At 39.1% G+C, this 26,371-nt stretch overlaps 1 protein-coding gene across 1 annotated transcript; it reads right to left on the reverse strand.

The window, feature by feature from the left end:
* Window positions 1-26,371, reverse strand: LOC127571332 (dynein axonemal heavy chain 12-like). The gene is made up of 9 exons (XM_052017621.1): window positions 26,247-26,371; window positions 25,112-25,161; window positions 22,752-22,883; window positions 19,406-19,564; window positions 14,918-15,163; window positions 9,999-10,170; window positions 7,080-7,623; window positions 2,051-2,204; window positions 1-642 (listed from the first exon to the last, which is right to left on the reverse strand). Exons 1-9 carry the CDS (start codon window positions 26,369-26,371, stop codon window positions 476-478), a joined length of 1,749 nt encoding a protein of 582 aa, XP_051873581.1. The 3' UTR covers window positions 1-475.

A 26,371-nucleotide genomic window follows, 5' to 3' on the forward strand; every position in this document is an offset into this window, starting at 1 on the left:
TGAAAATCTGCAAATAAAAATCAATGAATAAAAAAGCCTAAAACAAGCAATATATTGGAAAGTGCATCTTAGTTATTTATATTTGCTATTAAACAAGTATTTACAAAACACTGTGCCTTAATATGTATTTCAAACTTTTATGAAATAATGCTCCTAATAATACTACATGTGCATTAACAAGTTGGGCAAGCCAGACCATAAGTAAACTGCATGTTCACTTATCAGTCCCCCCACTTTGTTTTAACATTTTCTGTTTCTCAGTAAAGTAAGCATACCAGCAAATATCACTCTGCAAGTCATGTGAAGCAACAGACCCATTTCATAAATACATCCTATTTCATTGCATGTTTTCATGCAAAATACTGATATTACCACATTTTTTTGAATCTGAAGAGCACTTCATGAATCTATTGATTTTAAAACTACAATGGTAATAGTTATCTTTAAAATGTAAAAAGGCATTATCAGAAATCAATTACATTTTTGGCCCATTATAAAGGTCATATTCTTTAAAGAGAATGTATTCCTTCAGGCGACTGGGCATTGGCAGGAATGTCATAAATACCGGACACCGCAGTCTCATTCTGCCCATGCATTTTCGGATCATCAGCCTGCATAGATGCTTCAGAGAACGTGGGTTTTCTGGAATTAAGCAAGTCATTGTAAATGCAAACATACTTCAAGAATATGATTGGAAAGATTTACATTTCTTAAATTAATTCACATTATTTTCCTAAAATACTGACATAAGTTAGGTCATAAAAAGCAGTGGTTCAGAATATTTTGGAATATATATAGGATATACAGAAGTAGTTAATTCTGGGTCTTATGCTCCACTCCACTGAGGATTATCTAAACGTACCAATGACTCCACTGAGGCTTAGCTAAATCTATCAATGTAAGCCTCTAGACCCTTCTTCCTCACATACTACTCCAATAACATAAAAATAGAAAATGCTGGAGATACTCAGCAGATGAGACAACATCTATGGAGAGACAACAAACATAAAAGACAGTTAACATTTCAAGTTGATGGCATTTCGTCCGTCAAATGTCACAATCACCTGTACCATTTTTCTGCTAAATAATGATTTAATAGTTCTGCCGTCACCCTATCATTACCTATGGTATTGTCCTGTCCATCCCTATTCCCATCACAACCTTCCTTCTTTTGGCGAATGTGTGAAATTTTAGAATTTTTGTTCCTCGTTAAGTTAGTGGTTCCTGTTTGTCTTCATAAATTTATTAACTTCATGTCTAATCTCTTCATATTCCCTCTCATCATGCACTTCTCTATTGTTGATGTGAATGCATGTCTCTTTCCTTGCCCTCAATTGTCCCCTTGTCTTTATTCATGCATAGAGTCTCATGAGTGTTTAGTGTGCCTTTTCCTATCAGCTGATTAGATCTTTCCTGTGCTCGGTCGACTACCTTTAGTATGTTTCCTATTGTTGTTTACCAAAATTGTCACTCATTTTGTCTTCCTAAGATCTATTCTCAACCCCACCTCCCAATATTTACTCAGCTTCCATGATTCAAATTTGAGCAAATGCCTGGTGGGCATTAAATGCCATTATAATGTATCCAATTAAGGAGAATAGGGTATTTGCTTTTTCAATGATGCAGAGTCAGCAGAATTAATCTGTATAGCTGGCTGTGCACAGGTTTTACATTTAGTAATGTATTAGCTGCTTCAAAGACATTAGCACACAGGCAGAGAACTACAATGTAAACTTCCACTTGCCTAGTATTTAATTTTGGACAGATTTATGAAGTGCTAAGGAACTGCACAAGACTTGTTAAAACTGGCTTGAACACCATTGTGGATTTCTGCTTTGCTCCTTATCAGACGACATAAACTCACACTACTTTCCTATGATTGAGTTGGGACCAGAATTTATACCGTGATTATAAGGCTGCCAAAAAGAGAAAACTATTTTGCCATGTCAGTAAATGTGCAGTAAAAATTCAATTATGGGTGTCCTAGGAACACCATTATGTAGAGCTGGTTATTCCCAAAAACATTGAATCTGTATATTCAAAAACTTACTCATGATGCATGTGATTTCCGACCATTCACTTTGCTGTTCAAGTACAGTTTTCAGTTTAGAGCAGAAATTGACATGACCCACATAATCCAGCATCACACGAACCACTTTCCCCGATAGGTGCTTTAACCAGTTTAAAGTAATGACTTCACAAAACTGAAACAGAAATTCAAAGACTAAATAATAAAAAAAGATGGTTAAATGTTCTAAAAATGTTCCTTTCATTCTCTCCTTTCAAACTACAACATAGAATATGGGTGAGTTCAATAATGTTTTAGCATGTTAAAATCTTGTTTAAGGGAAGTACAGTTGTGCGATATTCAAACTAACTCAACTGACTACTTTTATCTACTTTTGAAGCCCTGCTACTTGTGTTTCAAAAAATGTTATCATTGCTTTTAACGGTCAATTTTTGGTTGAATTTTGGTGTTTAACGTGAATCGCAAACAGCGATGAATCGGAGTACAGGAAGGAGATAGAGAGCTTAGTGGAATGGTGTCATGACAACAACCTTTCCCTCAATGTCAACAAAAGAGCTGGTCATTGACTTCAGGAAAGGGAGCAGTGTACATGCACCTGTCTACATCAATGGTGCTGAGGTCCAGAGGGTTAGAGCTTCAAGTTCCTGGGAGTGAACATCACCAACAACCTGTCCTGGTCAAATCACGTAGAAGCCACGGCCAAGGAAGCTCACCAGCGCCTCTACTTCCTCAGGAGGCTAAAGAAATTTGGTTTGTCCCCTTTGACTCTCATCAACCTTTACACCATAGAAAGCATCCTATCTGGATGTATCACGGCTTGGTAGGGCAACTGCTCTGTCCAGGACCGCAAGAAACTGCAGAGGGTTGTGGACACAGCCCAGCGCATTACAGACACCAGCCTCCCCTCCTTGGACTCTCACTGTCTTGGTGAAGCAGCCAGCATAATCAAAGACCCCACCCACCCAGGACATTCTCTCTTCTCTCCTCTTCCATCAGGTAGAAGATACAGGAGCCTGAAGGCATGTACCACCAGACTTAAAGACTACGGAACAGTTCCCTTATACAATGAGACGAACTATGACCTCATGATCTACCTTGTTGTGACCTCGCACCTTATTGCACTGCACTTTCTCTGTAGCTGTGACACCTTACTCTGTACTGTTATTGTTTTTACCTGTACTACATCAATGCACTCTGTACTGACTCAATGTAATTGCTCTGTGTAATGAATTGACCCGTACGATTGGTTTGTAAGACAAGCTTTTCACTGTACTTCGGTACAAGTGACAATGATAAACCAATACCAGTAAGTCTGAAACCTTTTCATTATTTTACTATTAAGTGGCTCCCTATTCAAACTCAGTCTTGACAGTCTGTTCAGCTGTAGAGAATTTTGTAGCCAAGCTCAAACCCACACTCATCCTGCGTGCACGTGTCCAACACAGGTCAATTAACAGTAAGCAAAGTCAAATTCCACCTCTCCCTTATCAAAGGAATGGAATGCATCAGCCATCTTGAATGTGATCAGCTAAATTAGACCAGAGGTGCAACAGACCTAATGCATATGACTCATTGAGTCCAATACACAATCATCCCAAAAGTTCCCCAAGTAGCTTGTTTAAAGAGCAGACCTTCCAAAAGGTAAATTATTTTCTAGATGTAAGGAGAGAGAAGGAACAAAACACTGTATAAACAAATAAATGGCTTACACATGGTTTGTTAATTAACACAAGATACAAGTAAACCTAAAAAATAACAAAATTAATTTTGATCATAAACTCAGACTGAGAACCAGTTTTCAAAATATAAAATGGCCTGGACCTTGCAATCAGTGGTGAATGTCAGGAACCAGCCCTCTATTACTCTTATCCAAAGATATTAAATTTTACACCGGAAATTGCAGAGATTAATAATTGATTCTGTCAATTAACCTGCACAGTTAACTTTGGTTTTCTCTTTCCACAGATCTGCTGAGTATTTACAGCATTCTCTTTTATCCAAGGTTTCCAACAATTACATTGTTCTCTATGATTTCACCACAATCATAAGAGGCACAGCTGCACTTAGCTGTCAGACTGCAAGTTTAATTTGGAGCAAGCATAATTGTGACATCTGGCGCATAGTCACGGCTCTAAGGAGTCCGTGGAGCCACAGTAATTATCAAAGACAACAGGTCAAACCCATTGTGTTTTCAAGTTTTGATAAACAAAAACCTGCAGATGCTGGAAATCTGTAATAAAAACTGAAAACGCTGGAAATGATCCAGCATCTGTGGAGTGAGAAACAGAATGAGCATTTCAAGTTAATGACCTTTCATCAGGACAATGGAAAAAGTTAGAAATCAAGCATTTTTAAGTTGCAGAGAAGGGTGGGGGACAGAGAAAACAGGGAATGTCTGCAATGGAAAGGAGACTAAGAGAGACTGAATGGTGGTGGTGGTGGTGGTGCTGGCTGAGAGAGGGTTTCAGTTTTATTAATTGCAGCTGATCTAACTGGAGGAGATCCAAATAGAAGATGAATGAGGACAGAGGAAAGCAGGTATAAAGGTGCTGGAACTGTGAGAGACAAAGCACAAAAGTTGCTGGAAATCTGAAATAAAAGAAAATGTTGGAAGTATTTGGGTCAGACAAGATAACTACAGAGAGAAGAACTGAATTAACGTCACAGATCGGTGACCTTTCGCTGAAACTGGAAAAGCTGATGACCTGAAATTGTTGAACTCAGTGTTGCGTTCTGAGGGCTGTTCTGTGCTTAGTCAGAAGAAGAGATGATTAAATTGGGTTTTATTGGAAAGGTAAAGAAACTAAGTGCTACATTAGAGAGACCAAATGCAGATTGGATGATCGCTTTGCAGAACACCTCCATTCAGTCTGCAAGGGCCTCCACTTGCCTGTCATTCTAATTCTTCAGCTCACTCCCACTTCAAGCTCTCTGTCTTCGATCTTTTAACGGTGAGATAAACTCAAAGAATAGCACCCCATCTTCTGATTAGCCATGATAGTCTTTGGTTCTCAATAACGAATGCAGTAACTTCAGGTAATAAACTTTTCCCGTTGGCATCAGACCTGGCTAGGTATAAGGAAAAGTCATCAGCCAGCACAGTTAACTTTGGTTTTCTCTCTCTCCACAGATCCTCTGAGTATTCCCAGCATTCTCTTTTATCCAAGATTTCCAACAATTACATTTTTCTGTGTCTCACAGTTTGAGCGTTGTTTTTTTTCCCCGCTCTCTGCACTGTTTTCATTCCCTCCCTCCCATTCACACCTTCTCCAGAGAGATCAGTGGGATTAACAAGCATTTGCCACCCTCCCTCAATTGCCATCACCACCACCAATCAATCTGTCTCTGATCTACCACAGCATTCCCTTTGTGGTTAATAAAGATTCAAATTAGAAGCAGAAGTAGGCCGCTCAGCCCCACAAACCAGTTTTACTATCTAATATGATGATGATTGATTTGACTCTGACCACAACTCCACATTCTGGTCTACCCACAGTAACCTTTCGAGAAAGTTCAATGACTCACAGCCCCCTGAGGGAAAATATTGAGCATCTTATCTACTTTTTAACAACAAAGGCCACTCGGCCCATTGAACACAGGCTCGATCTCCAGAGTATTCCCATCAGACCCATTCCTCTTATTTCTCTTGCAACATTCTCACATCCATCAGCTCCCCTTTGATGCTTTTGCCACTTGCTACACTAAAGGGTAATTTACAGTTAATCTACCAGTTTGACTTTAGAGGTCTGAGCATCCCACAGAGACCTACAAGGTCACAGGAAGAACATGCAAACTGTACACAGACATCTCTTGGTCAGGACTGAACCCAGGTGACTGGAGCTGTGGGGCAACAGGAACAGCAGCTGTGCCATCAGGTCACCCATTTTTGTGACACATTTTGAAGCAGTGATATCGAGTTCTGGATTCTCTCACAAGAGAAAACATCCTCCACATCATCCTGCCAAAACCTTTCAGAATCTTATATGCTTCAACAAGTTCCATCTCAGTCTTCTAAACTCCAGCTGAATCCGGCTCATCAATCTATCTTCGTAAGACAACCTGCTATTACAGGTGTTGGTTAGTAAACCCTTTCTGAACTTATTCCAAAGTATTAACATTCTTCACGAAATAAGGAGACCCATCATTAAGCATCCTCTGGAACTGAAGCATAACCTCCCTACTTTTGCATTGTTCCCCTAGCAATAAACAATAACATTCTGTTAGCTTTCTAAATTACTTACTAGACTCTCCACTCCTCCCCCTTGTCTACAACTTAAAACTTGTTTGATTTTTATTTTTCTAAGATCTGATGATAGGTTTATAATTCTGTTTCAGAGTGCTGTGTAGTTCCAGCATCTTTGTGTTTGAGATCTCAGGTATTTCAGGGATCTGCATCAAAAACACATGGGCACACAGTTCTGATACTATGTTTTGATACTAGAACATAGAACGGTACAGCACTACTCACTCTTCACAGAGTATTCCCATCCGACCCATTCCTCTTATTTCTCTTGCAACATTCTCAGGTTGTTGTGCTGAACTAATTAAGTTAATAACACCTAATCCCTTCAGCCTGCATATGGTCTATATCCTGCCATTCTCAGCATATTCACGTGCTTCTTAAACACCTCTATTGTATCTTCCTCCACCACCATCCCTGGCAGTGCATTCCAGGCACCCACCAACTCTCTGCATAAAAAAAAACTTGTACCACACGTCTCCTTTGAACTTTCCCCCTCTCACCTTGAATGCATACCCTCTAGTATTAGACATTTCAACCCTAGGAAGATACCGGCTATCTACCTTATCTATGCCTCTCATAATTTTATAAACTTCTGTCTGGTCTCCCCTCAGCCTCTGCCGCTCCCGAGAAAACAACCCAAGTTTGTCCAACCTCCTTATAGCATGTGCCCTCTAATCCAGGCAGCATCCTGGTAAACCTCTTCTGCGCCCTCTCCAAAGCCTCCACATCCTTCCTATAATGGGGTGACCAAATGCAATTCTCCAGACATGACCTAACCAGGGTTTTATGGATGAATTCAATACCTACCATGTTATCTTTAATGACTGAAGGTGTCCATCCTTCAGAGGAAAACAAGGGATGGATTTTGTTCTCATGTGGGCAGTCAAAGCATCGATGGATGTCATAGCCATAACTAAATAACATCCTAAGCATTATTTCATCATTTAATGCATACTGCAGAGCAGATGGGAAATGAGTTGTGTTTATTCTACAATAGTAATTTACATTGGCTCCGTGGCGAAGGAGCAAGTTAATGAGCTCATAGTTGCCCAATCTCATGGCTAGCTGGAGACAATTGATAGGATCTTGGTTTGGTAGAGCTCCAGCCTCCAGGAGGAGTCGAGCAGAGCAGACATCGTTATTTGACACCGCAAAATAGAGGGCAGATTTCCTGTGATCATTATAACTTCTGCGAAGCCTGGGACTGAGCATGAAATTGACATCGAACCGAGACTGGAGAAGCAACTTGAGGCATTCTTGTTGGCCACCTGCTGCTGCAGAGTGCACTGGACTTATGCCACTCTCCTGAATAGCAGAATAATCTGTCACTGGAATTAACTGCTCCACCAACCTAAATAAAAAAGAAGTCTAGAATAAGCCACAGTAATTTTTAAAAAATCTGCAGTTGGTCATAGTCAGAAATAAAACAGGAAACCTAAGCAATGCACAAATGTACACAGTTTGGCCTAGATCTTGCTGAGTTTTGTTTGCTTCCTGCACCTACTGTGCAGATACAGAATAGGTCCACACTTACACTGTGGTACATAAAAGCTTCCTGGCCAACATCGACAAGGCCATGTGTGCACCAGGTCATGTGGCAGACCAGAACAAGCTCTATGCATGAAAATGCTGAACAAAACCGTAACAAATGGCAAAGCCACACCACTGGGCTCTGTCATCTGTCATTGCCGTCAGCTTTCAATTACACTGATTGTCCCTGACACTGAAATATTCAAAAAATGTTCAGTGTAATAAACAACTCCAAAGAGTCAAATATTTCAAATGAAAAAGAAAATTCACTTACACTTCTAAATTATTAAAAGTATCACTGCAAAACAAATATTTTTTTAAAACGAAACATTCTTATTGTTCTTCCTTACAGCCTTCTTGTGATCTGCCATTTGGAATGTAGTGGGCTAAGATGCAAGATGGTGACAGATGCATTGGCAAAAATCTCTCAGCAAGTTCAGGGACTGCCCTTGCATTCACATACTTGAACCTGAGTTATTTGTTGGAATGTATGCGCATGCATGCTCACCATGTGACTGCTGGTAAAACCCAGCAAAAATTGGCAATATTTTTTCCATCACAGCTGTTTCTGTGATTCTCTCCCACTTGCTGATTTTGTTCACTTCCAACTTACAAACAGTTCAGGTTACAGACAATTCCCAGGAACAGAACCCAGTCGTAAACTGGGATCTGCCTGCATAGAATTTGAAGGCTGCATTTCAGACCATGGAGAATGTCATTGAGGGGAATATCGATGGGTTAAACTGCACCTGCACTCCACTGAAGTGGCCAAGCTGGTTAGTCAAGATTATTGGTTTCACATCAACTAAGTGTTTACATCAGGCAGTGTACAGTTTCATCTGATCACTTTGAAGGTATGTTTTCTAAGTTGCCTTGAAGATTTACATAGGAATGTATGAACCATGGTGAAGTTAACATCATAATGTCACAGCTGATTGATGCTTAGTTACAGACTGAAGTTCTTAAACATTCAAAGAAATTCTGAAAACCTTTAGGATTGGAGTATTAATTTGTCAGCCATGCATCCGTCCTTTGTTGGGGTCTCAGTTCTAACCAAGGCTAGTGATTTCCCATTTCCCAACAGAGCAGCCACCATATTCAAGAAACACCATGTTGCAAGAAACAAGGCAGCTCACAGTCAATTGCTTCTTGGATTAGCAACAAAGTCTGGTGGGTGAGCCAAAAGAAGGGAAATGCCTTGTGCAGAATACTTCACGAGAGAAAAGATGGCAGAGAAAATTTGAGAGATTTCTGTAACAATATTCAGCCTCTTACAGATAAGAGTTTTGAAGTTATTCTGCTGGAATACTGGAAATTAATATCATCAGACCACCACGGGGTGAGTTCTAACCATCATTATCTTGTAAATATTGTAACTTTATTCAAAAGACAAACAAGATGAAGTTTAAGAATATCATTTAGTTCTGTGCATTGAGGAATAATTCTGGATGAATAAAAGACAGGAATGGCGATAGCATCTTGCTGATAGATGTAAGCACTACAGACTTAGAGAAGCAGTGTCTGAATGCTGCCATGGCTCATTTTTGCATTCAGGCTGCCTCTAACACCAGACATACATCTGGTGATCTGGGCTATTTGTTTATATGTAAGGCCAGGTTACTAACCAACTTGTGAGTAAGAAAATGGGCAACAATTGTACTTCAGATGAAATCTCAGCAGCATTGGTAAAGGCCTCGAAAATATCTGGTCAGTCCTTCCATAAGCAAAAATATCGAAAATGTTGGAAATCTGAAATAAATCAGAAAATGCTGGCAATACTCAGCCGGTCAGGCAACCTCTGTGGAGTAAGAGATAATGTTTTAGAAATAGAACCTTCCATCAGAAAGTTCACTAGTTCTAATAATAGGCATTTGATTTGAAATATTAACTCTGCTTCTCTCTCTATAGCTGCTGCCTTGCCTGTTGAGTATTGCCAGCATTCTCTGTTTTATAGTCACCCCACTGAATCCGACTATAAAACATGCAATGAAAGTTACATACAGGAGATAAAGAATTATGCAAGTTCTATTTACATCAATGTACACAAGCTTCAGATTTGTCTAAATTCCAGTCATATTAATCATATCCTTAATTTTTAAAACTAAATCTCTGCAATTACACCTCAGGCTTTTATTCAAATACCAGATGTAACAAAAACAAAAATCACTATTGCTGATATATTCCCCCCAAACTCACCGATAGTATCCTTTGTAGGATGCCCTGTGAATGGGCAGATGACCAGAGTACTTAGGAACATTGGCATCAGCCCCATACTCCAATAGGAGTGCCAGGCATTCTGCATTTTCAACTGTGGCCGCCTCAAATAATACAGACACTCCATCGGATGCTTGAGACAGGACATCAGCTCCTGTGAAACAAAAGTGAGTTAATACAGACAGGTGTTCATTCTTTCTCACTTAAACATTGCTTTGAACTGATTCTTGTTTTGAGTGTGGAAGTCTCCTCTCTCTCAATGAGAAAGAGTAGTGTAAAATAAGTCTGAACACACTCAGTTCGCTTCCCAACGAGGAAGAGTCTGCAGCATAATCATTCCTTGAATGCCCTAAAGGATGCTTAACAATAAAAAAAAGCAAAGGCCAAGTGTAGCACAATGCAGTGTTTCTAGGAGCTCAGCACAGACTAAGAAATAGGCAGCAATATCTCCGGCACGATTATTCTCAACACTGGTGCCCCACAAGGCTGCGTCATCAGCCCCCTACTCTACTCCCTATACACTCATGGCTGTGTGGCCAGATTCTGATCTAACTCCATCTACAAGTTTGCAGATGATACCACCGTTGTAGGCCATATCTCAAACGGCGATGAGTCGGAGTATAGGAAGGAGATAGAGAGCTTAGTGGAATGGTGTCATGACAACAACCTTTCCCTCAATATCAACAAAATGAAAGAGCTGGTCATTGACTTCAGGAAAGGGGGCGGTGTACATGCACCTGTCTACATCAACGGTGCTGAGGTCCAGAGGGTTGAGAGCTTCAAGTTCCTGGGAGTGAACATCACCAACAGCCTGTCCTGGTTAAATCACGTAGATGCCATGGCCAAGAAAGCTCGCCAATGCCTCTACTTCCTCAGGAGGCTAAAGAAATTTGGTTTGTCCCCTTTGACTCTCACCAACTTTTATCAATGCACCATAGAAAGTATCCTATCTGGATATATCACGGCTTGGTACAGCAACTATAGAAAGTATCCTATCTGGATATATCACGGCTTGGTACAGCAACTACTCTGCCCAGGACCGCAAGAAACTGCAGAGTTGTGGACACAGCCCAGAGCATCATGGACACCAGCCTCCCCTCCTTGGACTCTGTCTTTACCTCTCACTGTCTTGGTGAAGCAGCCAGCATAATCAAAGACCCCACCCACCCGGCTCATTCGCTCTTCTCTTCCGATGGATAGAAGATGCAGGAGCCTGAAGGCACGTACCACCAGGCTTAATGACAACTTCCACCCCACCGTGATAAGACTATTGTACGGCTCCCTTGTATGATGAGATGGACTCTGACCTCACGATCTACCTTATTGTGACCTTGCACCTTATTACACTGCACTTTCTCTGTAGCTGACACCTTACTCTGTTTTTACCTGTACTACATCAATGCACTCTGTACTAACCCAATGTAACTGCACTGTGTAATGAATTGATCTGTATGGTTGGTATGCCAGACAAGTTTTTCACTGTACCTCGGTACAAGTGACAATAATAAACCAATACCAATACTTCCTGCACTGAATAGTCAAATTCACATTGCCTCTTGACAGCAATAAGTATGAGACAAATTTGAGAGAGAACTTGAAGCAAAAACAAAATCTGCTGGTGAATATTCCAAATCAGTGCATTTTTGCCCTCTTTAAAAAAAGAAATATTTTTGAACAGCTACTTCTACCCTCAGATTATACGGCATTCAAACGCAAACCTCTCACACATCTAAATGTTGAATACACTATATCAGGCAATTAAATGTACAAGTACTCTCAAGAAAAGAAATGCAGCCCAAAATATGTTTGAATAATGAAAAGGCCAAAAGTCACAATAGACGCTCTTTAAGCTACTTAGGCTATATACAAAAGTAAAATCAAATATAAATTAGGACATGGTTTGACAGTTGGTTAATAGATAAAAGAAAGACTTGCACTTATGTGGGACTTTTCATTTATCTATTAGGATGTCCAAAAGCATTTACAGTAAATTAAATACTTTTGGCATTTGAAGTGAGAGAGGGAAATTCAAAGGAGATGAGCGGGGCAATTTTTTTCTACAAAGAGATTGGTGAGTGCTGGAATGTACCCCCAGGGGTGTTGCTGGAGGCAGATATGATAGAGGCATTTAAGAGGCTCTTTGATAGGGACATGAATATGCAGAGAATGGATGCATATGGACCATGTGCAGGCAGAAGGGATTAGTTTAATTAGGCATCATGAGCTTAATTAGTTCAGCACAACATCATGGGCCGAATGCCTGTTCCTAAACTGTGCTGTTCTATGTTCTGTATAATCACTGTTAAAATGTAGAAAACATCTTGACCAGTTAACACAAAACAAGTTCCTCCCACACATCTGTGTGATTATGACCAAATAATTTTTCTGAACAAATAAATAGGCACTCAGGGAAATCCTCTGGTGGAATATGACAAGTTGTGTTTTCAAGCAATCTGTGGAGTACCTCAGCTTCTCACCACATATGCTAATGATTATAGATGAGGGAATAGAGAATAGTACAAAGTTTGGACATGGCACCACATTAAGGATAACGGCAAATTGTGTAGATGAGAGCACAAAGTTGCAAATGAATATTGATGCCTTAAATCAAAACAAAATTAAAATATTTGATATGGAATACTAGGAATGATGGAGCTCTGTGTGGAGAAGAATATGGTCATCTACCTTAGATTTACTCCTGTTCTTAAAAAGTAACAAAAGGAAAAATTTTAGAAAGAATTCTATGCATGTGTACTCCTAGGCCCCTCTGTTAAACAAAAAAGCAAGTGCATAATTTGTTGAAAGTGGTGTCACAGGTGGACAGGGTGGTGAAAAAGGCATTTACCAGTCAGGGCACTGAGTATAGGAGTTGGGACATTATGTTGCAGTTGTACAAGTTATTGGTGAGGCTGCACTTGGAGTAGTGTGTACAGTTTTGGTCACACTGTTATAGGAAAGATGTGGTTAAACTGGAAAGAGTGCAGAAAAGATATACGAGGATGTTGCCAGGACTAGAGGGCCTGAATTATAGGGAGAGGTTGGCCAGGCTGGGTCTTTATTCCTTGGAATGTAGGAGAATGAGGGGCGACCTTATAGAAATGTTTAAATTATGAGAGGCACATACAAGCTGGATGGTAACAGTTTTTTCCCCAGGGTAGGGGAGTCCAAAACTAGAGGTCATAGATTTAGGGTGAGAGGGGAAAAATTTAAAAGGGACTTGAAGGGCAACTTTTTCACGCAGAGGGTGGTGAGTATATGGAACGAGCTGCCAGCAGAAGTGGTTGAGGCAGGTATAATAGTATCATTTAAGAAGCACTTGGATACGTACATAGAGGGGAGGGGCCTGGAGGGATATGGGCTGAACGCAGGAAATTGGGACTAGATAGGTGGACAACTTGGCTGGCATGGACTGGTTGAGCCGAAGGGCCTGCATGCATGCTGTTATTGCTCTACGACTCTATAATTTGGAACAGGTATTTAAGATCATGAAATCCCAACAATCTACCCCTTTTGAAAGATTAACTCTATCCATCTTCCTTTCTGCCACATTCATAGAGGTGAAAGTAAGTCAGTACTGGCTGGGACTGCAAGTGGGTAATACATCAGTGACAATGGGTCAAATTGGCTATGTTAGCCAAGTCACCATTTGGGTAAGAAATCTAAGTTACCTTCACCCCTGCCCATTCTTTTCAAAAGCACACTTGGACTGTTTAATAATCTTACTGGTAATTTATTTAACAGCAATATTACGTGTGATAACAACCTTCTGCACGAGGTCCTTTCTTACTACTGATTTCCTAATTTGTTATGTATATTTGAATTCTTCATCGCAGTTTGTTTCAGCATTGGCAATGCCTTCATATTCTTCAGGATTAGGGAAATTATAGATTATGGCAGCAGGATATCTGCCCATTCTGTGACTGAGGGCAAAGCAGAGGAGAAAATAAAATGGGAAGCGGATAGCTTTAGAGGGTGAACAGTACAAGCAGAAGCAAAGGTATTGGAGAGGGGTGATGGTGTGTGGTAAGGTGTTGTTCATTGGTGTGGTGGACATAGAGGCCACAAAATATTTTGAATATGGGGACTAAATTGGTGAAGTAATTGTGGTGTGGAATGCAGAGATGGTGAATCGGTGAGTCTAAAGGTGATAGGAAAGAGATTTGATGTGGTGCACACTGTAGGGAGCTGAGATGTGAATGAAGTATGTTGGTTGCAGATGGTAAGGCCTACAGTTCTGGTCAGGTACTCCCATAGCCCCTCTGTGGAAACAGGCTTGAAAATGAGATGAAGTAAGACATTAGTTTTATTTCATTCAAATACATCTCAGACTGGTCTCTTTCAGAAAATAACACTTTTGAGTCTATGAGTAACTGGAGATATGAATTAGATAAACATTCAGAGGGGAAAATGCAGCTTTCTGGGGAAGGGCAGCAGAATGGGATATCTGTATATTCTGAATATTCACAATGGACACAGTGGCTTTCTGTTACCATCATTCTAAAGCGTGTTGCAGGCGTAGGAGTTTGTAAAGAACAATGACTTTTGACTCATACATCAAAACCTCTCCACTATTGGAATGCTTCTTGCATCTTCTGATGGGGACTTGTTATGATTAGTCAGCAGCTTCACTATTTATGTATCATGTGACTGCCAGGATTTTGGAACTTGAACTAAAAAGGCCATGATTTTTTTTGTCTTGTACTTACCCTTCTTCAATCATTAATGATGCACTGGATGTGGATTTGAATCTCAGCCAGCATCAGGCAGGACACCAAAGCCACGCATCATCTTACTTAGCATCGACTGACAGTGAATCACCTACTTTTTGTTTTATTGCTCAAGCCAAGTAACTAGAGTCGAGAACTCCCTGATCAATACGAACAATATAAATGATACATTACCCTTTTGGAGTAACAGTTTCACGACTTCTGTACATCCATTTTGTGCAGCAAGAGCCAGCGGGGTGAGTCCATAGGCACTCCTGGGATCAATAGAGGCTCCAGAACGAATCAGTAAATTAACAATATCCTTCCTACCCAGTTTGGCTGCTTCATGCATTGCTGTCCTCTCATTAGTGCACTTCAAGTTCACATTTGCCCAAAACGAAAGCAGCAGTGTCACAACATCAACAGCTTCATTTCTTATAGCTTTGAAAAGAGAAAATAAGCTTCAGTGATTTGTGTTAAATGACGAATTCAAATTTTAACCATCTTATAAGTAAGATAGCAAAACTGTGTGTAACAATACTTTGGTTGTTGACTGCAAAGAAGATTAGAAAACTTCTCCCAGGGAACCAGAAATTTCTTTCCTCACATTAAATTTTAAATTTTTTTGGCAACCTTCCTCTGTGAACATTTGTTTAAAGTCTTTTTCTCCTCATCTTTATCATCTGTACTCCCAATTTCTTGTAAGTTGCACACACTGACTACACAGTGATTGAACTAGTAGGCAGGCACCATGCTTCAGCATTTCTACCAAAGTTGCTCTAAATGTCCCCAGTTCATTGCAAGAGGGTCTGAGTTTCAGTTCCCTCGCCCTCTCAATTTCAGTTCATTGACTCCATCCCCATCAAAAGTTGTTTAGTTGGCTCACTGCTGAATCAGAGTTCTTGAAAGGTTTGAACACAAAGAGCTAATCTGACACATCAGTCTGGCGCAGAGGAAGTGTTGTAGCATTGCAGATTCTGACTATTGGATGAGATGTCCTGAGTTCTGAGACTGCTGTTTCAGGTGAATGTAAAAGATGCCAAAGCACTACTTTGAATAATGGGGGGGGGGGTTATTCTCGGTGTCCTGGCCAATATTTATTCTCAAACTGCTGTCATTAAGGAACAAAACAAATGATTATTCTATCATCATCATTTTGCCGTTTGTGGAGCTTACTTGTGTGGAAATTGGTGACTATTTCAACAGTACAACACTGACTGCACTTCAAAAAGTACTTATGAGCTTTAAATTGCCAATGTGATGGCCCTAATCAGAAAGAGACAGAGGCAAAAAGTGGATAACTATAGACCAATTAGCACAATATATATTGTTTGACAAATGTTAGAATTAATTACTGAGGAAGTAATAGCGGCACACTTCAAAGATCATAATCTAAGGATGCAGGGTCAGAATGGCTTCATGAAGGGGAAATCATGTCCAACAAATTTATTAGTTTTTTGAGGAAGTCTCAACCAAAATGGATAGAGGGAAACTTGTAGTTGGATTTTCAACAAGGTTCCTCACAAAATGTTAAGTCACAAGAGTTCAAGTGCAAGGTTATTGCCATAGGCATAAACACACAGGGTATAAATGCCATGAAAATTAGCTTTTTGCAGCAGCAGCACAGTACATTACAAACATGACAAAATAAATTACATAAACTTAAATAAACTTACACAACAAAGTAAACGTAACGAGACTTGTGCAAGTTGAGAGAGAGAAAAAGAGATATAGTTCAAGGTAGTGTTAGGGTTTTTCAGATTGGTTCAAGAACCTGATGGCAGTGGGGAAGAAGCTGTTCTTGAACATGAAGGTGTGGGTCTTCAGGCTCATGCACCTCCTGCCTGATAGCAGCATCAAGAAGAGGGCATGGACTAGATGATGTGGGTCCCTAATGATGGATGTCACCTTCCTGAGACATTGCCTCTTGTAGATATCCTCGGTGGTGGGGAGAACTGTGCCTGTGATGGAAGCGTCTGAGTCCACCACTCTCTATAGCCTCTTGCATTCCTGAGAATTGGAGTTTCCATATCAGGCCATAACGTAACCAGTCAGAATGCTTTCTGCTCTATATCTGTAGAAGTTTGTCAGAGTCTTCAATGACACGCCAAATCTCCTTAAACTTTCAAGAAAGTAGAAACTCTGGTGCTCTTTTCTCATGATTGCATCTATGTGCTGGGCCCAGGATAGATCCTCTGCAATGTTGACATCCAGGAACTTGAAGCTGTTCACCCTTTCCACTGTAGACCCTTCAATGAGGACTGGTATATGTTTGCCTGACTTCCTCTTCCTAAAGTCCAAAATCAGTTCCTTGGTTTTGCTAATGTTGAGTACAAGGTTGTTGTTACGTCACCGCTCAACCTATCTCACTCTTATACACCACCTCATCACCACCTGTGATTCTACCAACAACATTTTGTAAATGGTGTTGAAGCTATGCTTAGCCATACAATCCTTGGTAGAGAGAGTAGAGCAGGGGGCTAAGCACTGTAGCCCTGAGGTGCGCCTGTGTTGATGGTCAATGAGGAGGAGATGAGGTTTCTGATCTGCACTGATTGTGGTCGCCTGGTGAGGAGGTCAAGGATCCAATTGCAGAGGGAGGTACAGAGGCCTAGGTCTTGGGAGCTTGGTAACTCCAAGAGTCCATGATATTGAGGTAATACATTGGAACAGATTGAGTATTGGTCAACAGGCAGGAAGCAGTAAATAGAAATAAGGGGGTCTTTCTCAGGTTGCTAACATGTGACCAGTGGGATGCCACAGGATACGGTACTGGTGCTGCAACTGTTCACAATATATATTAAAGAAGCAATTCCATGGAAGCCACATTTGTGGAGCACACAAAAATAAGTAGGAAGGAAAATTGCAAGAACATTGCGAATCGTTTACAGAGAAATACTGACAGGTTAAGTGTGGGCAAGCAGTTGGCAATTTGAGTGTAATGTGGGAAAGCATGAAATTGTTTATTTTGGAGGGAGGAACAAGAGAACAGAGAATGGAGAAAATTGGCAGAAAGGGATTGGGGTCCTTGTGCATGAAAGGCTAATGGAATGTTGGCCCTTGGATTGGATTATAAAAATAGGGAAGTATTTTGGTAAAAGCTTTGGATATCCTGAAAGGAGTGTGAAAGGTGCTAAGTAACTGCTAGTCTTTATCTTAATCTGATTTTATTAGATCAAATTCATGCCATTTCCTGTGTCATAGTAGATTAATACACTGAAGCAATGTGCTCTAAGCAGAGCAACATGTCTTTCTGTGCTTTGAAATGAACTGCAGTGTAATCCGAAACAAGGAACAACTTCAGGACCCAATCTGTAGCTTCTGGATTTCACTAGCTTTGAAGAACCAAATAGTTCCAAGCAAGATCAGAAGGGACATGGGCATTGTGGCCACTTAATGCATTTATGTCAAGTCAGACCCTTCTCTGCAGAGACTGCAACAACGTGCAACAAACAATGGACTATATTGTCAAATCCTGCCTTCAATATAAATTCAATCTCTCTGCTCAAAAACACCAATGGTATATGAACCTTGGACTCAATTAATGAATGTTGCTCTAGTCATATGCAAGAAGAAAAGCATTGCAAAGCAGTAAAATGATTAATAGAAATGTTTCTATGTCAGTAAGCATATAATTTCCATGTCTTACTTTTATGTCACCCTCAACTAAACCTGTTGTTTCATGCACTATTCAAGACCATATTTGTATTGGGAAGTTGCAATTGTATTGCATAAAATTTATGTAAAATGCTCTTCTACAGGCTAGAATGGGCCATAAAATTGATCTAAGCATCACTATTTTCTTTGAATAGTTCATAAATCACACTTACTGGCACATCAATATGGAATCTAACTTTAAAATAACATCTCCAGGCATGAAGCTATTATTTCTAGACATGCCAGTTATACATTTTCTTCTGATATAATTTTCTCTAATGAAAGATAAAGCTTAAGAAATAAAACCTGCATTTTTGCTGTAAATTGAAATACAAAATAAAGGAAGTGCTGAAAATTTGATGTAAAAGCAAAACATTCTATCAGTGCACAGGTTAATTGGCATCTGAATGAGAAAAGCAGGCTATGAAGCTTGCATGTCAGGAATGCCCTAACCAGACACCTCCCCATGCAGGTGCTGACAAACCTGCTTTGAATTTTCAAATGATTTCTGAAGTTTCTGTTGCATTTATAAGGTAGCTTATTTGGAGCTACAGGATATCTCAAATGACAGGTTATTTTTTTGAGATGCAGGTACTGTTGTTAGATTGGAAAGCTTGGAACGGCAAAGTCTTAAAACACAAGAGAAAGCGTATGATATTTTTTGAATTCATTGAGTGATGAATGCTGATCAGGGCACTCAAGCATTCTTTTGCTTTGCTTTCCTTCAAATACATTCTAATGATCAAGCAAATGAGACTTGATTTTCTTTTCATTGGAAGGATGGATGTAGAACTAAACAAATCCCAAGCTAATGAAATTAATGCCTGTTCTATGGGGTAAATGCCTTCTTTGCTGTGCTATTCAAAGGCAACTTAGAAGCAGAAAGTCTGAAAGTCCATGGGTATAAAAATATACAATAAAATATTATTAACATTGGATCATGAGTTAGCAATAAATGGCTTGAACAGTAATTAAATTGTCTTAAACTTCAATCTTCTATAGGCACAGATTTAAAGGGAAATTTACCAGCTATTAAAACAGAAGTGCCCTCCTCATTCTTGGAATTTGGATTGCAGCCATTTATAAGTAAAAACTGCACATTATCTATAAGGCTCAACTCAACAGCCAAAAATAGAGGGGTTTCACCCTTTAGGGTCTTCTGCTCCCGTGCACTACGCTGAGAAGCTGCAAGAAAATGAAAACTTAGTTAGAAATAAGAACATAAATTTGGAGTTCATACATAATTAAATAACAAATTTTAGCAACCTCACATAAATTTCGAGTAATATCTGGCATAAATTGGAAAGATTATTAAAGAATGGTTGTGGGTGGAGTGGAGGATATGCACCTGGAACAAGGTCCTTTATATTTGCATCAATTGATAATGACAGTAGTTGAAACATCAGTTACACTGACACTGTACAATTTTTTTTAACCAGGAAGGCCAATTTTTCAAGCTGTTACGCATGGAATTCGTCTGCATTTTTTGGAATTACTAACAGGACAGCAATGCTTATCAAAATAGTCATATATAATAATTTGAATTTAGAACTACAAATTAAAACATTTTCTGTACATTAAAATCCAACACAATGGGAGTATACATTACCATACATTGGAATGATTCTTCTATTAACAGTAGAAGCCACTAGAGTTAGGATTATTATTTTGACCATTACATATCAGCAATGCTGACAGAAAGTTTTAAAACTCCATAGTTAAGCTTGCCCTACATACAATTTAGTGAAGAAGTCTGTCTCTATATAATACATTTGTCTTCTAACGCTGTGAATAATAGCACTATTAGTAATCCCCTCTTACGTTTTTTTCTACGTTCATGGCCAGAAGCAGAATTTGCAACCTCCTTCAGTTTGGTATACTGGTTATCATACTTGAGCTTGGCAATTAACCCCAAACTGAATCTATGAGAGTTAGATTGATTCAGGTGTGCCTGGGTCAGGAGGCTCATTTAGGCACAAAATTGGGTTGGCACTTGGTACAAAATTTGAGACTCTTTAATGTTTGAAATAAAAAGAACAAAGTATTAATATAGTTAAACAATACATTACAATGACTGTTTTCTTTATATAAAACAAGGACAAGAATCTCAGATTCCATATAAACTCAGTAAATTCTTGGAAGCTCGTTCTTAAGTTGTGAATTTGATTATATTCTCCCTCAGGGAATTTGTAGCTAAGTAGACTGGAAAAGGATTTTTTGGTTTTGAAAGCATACAGCCTTTGATATAAAATAATTTGAAAATCATTCCTTGGCAAATAAATCACAGTAAACCAGATGTCAATGGCTCAAGAAACAGGAATAGTTCTATCTGCAGTGACGAGATAAACATCTTCCATGTATCAGGCATCAAAACCTCAAGATAACAAAACTTCCAATTAAGTAAAATTAAAATAGAAAATGCTGGAAATATTCAGCAGATCAGACAACATCCATGGAAAGAGACAGTTGATACTTAGCCTGATGTTATTCATCAGGACTGGAAAAAAGTTAGAAATTCAAGAAGCTTTAAGCAATTTAACATATCATTTTCCACAACTTCTGCCCAGTGCCATCATCAAATACATCTTCCCCCCAACTTCCAGAAATTTGAAGGGACCATTCCTTCTGCAACAACCTTGTAAACTCCCTGATCACTTCAGCACTTCTCCATTTTCTAGGGAACCTTCCTCTTCAACCATCGGAGCTGCAACACTTTCTCTTTTACTTCAATTCCCTTTTTGTTTCAGAGTTGGTTATAATTCTGTTATTCCCATTTACACCTTCTCCAAGCCCATCCTTTGACCTTTAGTTGTCCCTTAACCATCTTTTTTTTGCATGACATCATCATTTCTTTTGTTACTTTAATCCCTCTTCCTTTCCATTCTAACATATAGCTTCCCTTCTATGATTTACTCAATTCCCTCCCATTCTGCATCTCTATGATTGCTAAAATTTGCTTTATGCTTAATTATTTTTAGTTATGATGAACAATCATGAGCCAAAAATATTAAGCCAAAATGTATTTAGTTTTTGTGGATGGTCAGAAGAGAACTGTCAGTGAGGTCCTCTTGGTGGGTCAGTGCATTTCCAATTTCAGTGCCTGCATGTTGCAGTGCAGAAATCAGGCACACAGGGGGTCACTTGTGGGTTCATCAAGCCTCCTGTGCCACACCTGGTCTGAACAAGCATACTAAGCTGAACAGCCTGATACACATCATATCTGGCCCCTCAGCTTTACACCAGTTTCATTCCTTTCAACATTGGGAGTCTTAGTGATTTTTCACACTCAGAGTGAGGAGGACAACTGCTTTTATAGTTATCTTGTTTGTAATCTGCTAACTCAAAAGGTGTAGACCTGAATGAAAAAGGCAATAAAAAAAACTAATATTAACTGTGAATTTACAGTTGTTAAATAGGTTTTCAGTAAATTAATTATTTTCAATTGAATTTTAAGTATTTCTTTTAATTGTACTTTACCTTTCAACGTTTAGAAGGCCATTAGGGCAGTGGAGGTGTGGGACCTCAGGATGTGCCACCCAAGGTTTACTCACTGCTCCAGCATGGTCGAGAGGCTCAGCTCAGGGCTGCAAATGGTAAATGTGATCACAGGACGTGCTCAGGGTGAACACAAACCACAGGTTCAGTCGAGCACAATCCAGCACTTTAATTTTGCTTCTCTCTCCAGAGATGTTTCCTGACTTGCTGATTATTTCCCCCCATTTCCAGGATCTGCAATGTTTTGTTTTTTTGTTAAGAGACCTTCTTAAAGCTGTTCGTCTGGAAATTAAAGTACTCAAACGGCAAAATTTTCTGATCAGTTTTCATTCTACACATGACTGGAGGAATTGGAATCTAGTTGTAAAAAGGACTAATTTAACATCAGTTGCTGACAGTGAGGCTAATTCAACATATTCCTTTAAAACTATCATTCATAATTGAGCATCTTTTATCTATTGTTTAAGTTGTGCTATGAAAGGTTGATTCTTTCTCTGCACGAAATGTTGACAATTATACAATTATACAGAATGGTATAGACCCAGACCACGTGGGTTAAAAGGCCCAAGTTTGATCCTCAGAGAATTATAGTCATGGTAGCAAAAGCAGCATTACATCTGGTGTCCTTGGTCTGAGCCTACTGAGGTTACGCGGAATGTCAAATTAGCTGCCGATGCTCACTGTTTATGCAAAGCTATCTTTATCAGCTTTTATCTGCCATGACTTGAAACTGGTGGCCGTTTCTATACAATGAAGGCAAACAGAGTTGAAGATAGGGTAGAATTGAATGGTATTTAATCAATATGTAAATCATGATCAGTGGTTTCATGGTATATTTCAGATTAACAAACATCAATATTAAAATTGTCATGGTCACCTTGGAAAGTGGCTGCAAGAACTTCTTGGTTTAACTGCACAGCCGCTTCATGCAGAGGAAGCCAGCCTCTCTCATCGGCTTCATCAAATGCAAAGTAATGAATGGATAGCTGGCGTACATCTGCTTCCTGACCTAGAAATTAAATGTACATCAATTATGGCAATAAGACGACGATTTAAAAAATTCATGCAACCTATCAAACCCACTTTCCACTTCAGTCCCAATGCAGGAAATAAAGGCTGAACTATGTTGGGACACAAGAGGAAACTTGTACTTTGAGTGGCTTATTCAGATGTCACAGTATATATGGGTATAAAAGATACTGCAACATGTTGTTGGCATATCAGGTTTTACTTTATATGTGGATTTATCAGGTTTCATTGTACTTATGGGTATGAGGTATCACATTATTTTATTGATTTAACAGGTGTTCCAGCTTATGTAGATATAGGTGCCATGATAATTATTGTATAGATGACACATTATGTTATTGACATATCAGATGTCACTGTATATATGAATATTTCAGGTGTCACAGTACATTATAACAAGTGTCACTTTATAGTATGGATCCTGTTAAGTGTTATATTGACCTGATTTGTCCCTTTTGCCACCTTGTCACTTTTGTTCAATTCATTTTATCTCCCTAAAGAAAAAAAATTGACCAGCTGGTCAGTTTCATGTAGAACATAGAACATTACAGCACAGTACAGGCCCTTCGGCCTGCAATATTGTGCCAACATTTTATCCTGCTCTAAGATCTATCTAACCCTTTCCTCCCACATAACCCTCCATTTTTCTATCATTCATGTCGCTATCTAAGAGTCTCTTAAATGTCCCTAATGTATCTGCCCCCACAACCTCTGCCAGCAGTGTGTTGTACACACCCACCACTCTGTGTAAAAAAAAAACTTACTTCTGACATCCCCCCAATACTTTGTGTTAGCCATTTTTGCCCTGGAAAAAAAGTCTCTGACTGCCCACTTGATCTATGCCTCTTATCAAGTCACCTCTCATCTTCCTTCTCTCCAAAGAGAAAAGCCCTAGTTCACTCAACCTATCCTCATAAGACATGCTCTCCAATCCAGGCAGCATCCTGGTAAATTCCTCTGCACCCTCTCTAAAGCTTCCACATCCTTCCTATAATGTGGTGACCAGAACTGAACACAGTACTCCAAGTGTGGTCTAACCAGAGATTTGTAGAGCTGCAACATTACCTTGCAGCTCTTGAACTCAATACCCAACTAATGAAGGCTAACACACCATACGCCTTCTTAACAACCCTATCAACCTGTGTGGCAGCCCTGTGGGATCTATGGATGTGAAGCCCAAGATCCCTCTGTTCCTCCACACTGCTAAGAGTCCTACAATTAACCTTGTATTCTGCCTTCAAATTCCATCTTCCAAAGTGCATTACTTCACACTTTTCAATATCCAGATGTATTTCCAAATTATTGACTACATAATGAATAGAGGTCACCCTGAGAACAGAACCCTCTGAAAAACTGCCTGCAATGATTAATTTTCTCTAGTGAACTTGCATATGGCACTTTGTCAAAGACGTTCCTAAGTTATATGCACACCACATTCACTGCAGTTCTCCCATCTATCATGCCCAATGTTTTCACAGACGTTGCATTAATGAGCATTTAATGATTTGCAGAGGTTTTCAAAATGAATCAAGAACTATTTCAGATTTTTTAAAAGCTGACATGATTTTCCATTGCAGTGTGTCTCAAAACATTTATCAAAGTGCTGGAATTTTGATAATTGTGCTAATCATTCTTAAAGTATAAATAATAATTGCATAAAAATGCTATGTGAAGACATTTATAAATTCTTTCAAAATGTTTATGACCATATATGTATTGTTGCAAGATACTCTCATTAACAAACACAGCAGAAAGAAGTTGCAGAAGAATGCATTTCATCCTGTGGAGATTAGTGCTTGAATGACAAGTGCTTCTGCTGGTTCAATGGAAAGTGATTCAATATAAAACTCTTTTTAACCTTTTTTATCCCTCATGAGCATCATGCAACACCCTGGGGAGGAAAGATATCAGAAAGTAAACTAAGAGTCATAAAGCATTGTTAACTATGGTATAACCTTTGCTTGATTCCTACACTTATGAACCATGTGAAAAATTGGGAAATGGCCAAAAAGTATTTCTTGTCTGGATTTGCCACGGTCAAATAACTTCAAACTCTATACTAATTAAGGCATGGAAGAAAAGCCAATAATCTAACCCCAGCAGCGAAATATTCTTCATCAATTAAATGTTGACTTAGATTTTTATAGTTTTAGAGGCATACCTTAAAAATTTTGTTAAGTGTCAACTCATATTATTTTATTAATTCACCTGTCTTTATAGCTTCGACAATCTTCCTGTTCACTTTGCTTTGTAAGGACCTGCACATAAAAATGAAACTACAATTGAACTGCACATTCATTGTTGTGAAAAAGTTTACAATCAGTTAATAATTGATATTGAATGGTTAAGTTACTTACTTTTTACCTAGTTAGTTAAGCTGTTGAAATCACAAAAATGGTTAACTAACCAGCTGTGAAATTACTTTCTTTGATCATTTTTACATGATCTTCATGAAAATATTATTTTAGACAGGTAAAATATCCAGATATCTGCAAACACCAACATTCCGAATTTAAACTTTATCTGTCATTTACATAATGGGTTTACTGAAGCTAATTTCAAGCTTGGGCAAATTAGTTGCTTTTTGAGATGCTAATAAACTTAAAACTTTGCATATTAATATATAAAAGAATGGGATGGAGCTCCTTCAATGGGTAAAACACTTCCAATTTGCTACTGGGTTCTGCAAACTATGATCAGGTTCAATTCTTGATCTGGGTTGACCAGGACTACTGTAAGGGGGGGGGGGGGGGGGGGGGTGGGTGTGGGTGCTGAGGGAATGATTATTCTTAGCTGACCTTATCAGTTAAAATAAATCATGGTATTTTCTTGCAGGTGACCAATTGCAATATATAATTTCTGTGACTGCAAATGTCTAATGGAGTCACTTAATCTTCTTTCGTTCAGTTGGAAGAAGTGACTGCTGTCTAAAAAGTCTGAAATACAAGTAGTTTGGGCTTTCAAATCTGGGCTGCCGCTTTTAGGGAACGAAGTACTTGTATCCCTAGGTTTCTCTGTTCTACAACACTTCTCAGGGCCCTGTCATTTACTGTCTATATAGGTTGCATGTATAATCTGACTCACTACCACCAAAGCTTGGTATGGTTCACAGAGCACGAGGAAGAAATAAAATTTGCTACCAAAGTACTTTGTTATTGGATCTGATGGACACAAGATTTCGTGTGCTTATTTTGTTGCTGATGAAAATGTGAAAGAAACTATTTTTGCAAGAAAGGACAGGAACACTGATGCAATGAACCAGAATAACTTCTAAAGGAAAATGACTACAATTAGTGAAGTGTGTCTTGACACAAGGAAACAGCAAGATATTACTGTAAGGTACCTGAGATCCTCCACTTCAGAGGCTGTACATGAATCCTGTGTACAAATTCCAGAAAGACTTTGTTCTATTGCATGTTGCAGTATTACTTCATCTTCCCAGTCTTCATCTGTTGTGGTCACATTCAT

Source organism: Pristis pectinata, chromosome 6 (genome assembly GCF_009764475.1).
Source record: "Pristis pectinata isolate sPriPec2 chromosome 6, sPriPec2.1.pri, whole genome shotgun sequence".
NCBI lineage: Eukaryota > Metazoa > Chordata > Chondrichthyes > Rhinopristiformes > Pristidae > Pristis > Pristis pectinata.

What these genes read in the sequence shown, in the direction of transcription:
- LOC127571332 (XM_052017621.1), bottom strand. Translation starts at nt 26,371, where the DNA reads ATGAATGTGACCACAACAGATGAAGACTGGGAAGATGAAGTAATACTG. An exon ending in CACTTCTGTTTTAATAGCTG is followed by an intron (nt 15,164 to 19,405) that starts GTAAATTTCCCT and finishes CTCTTTTCAAAG; the next exon opens with CTATAAGAAATGAAGCTGTT. An exon ending in TCCTACAAAGGATACTATCG is followed by an intron (nt 7,624 to 9,998) that starts GTGAGTTTGGGG and finishes TTTTTTATTTAG; the next exon opens with GTTGGTGGAGCAGTTAATTC.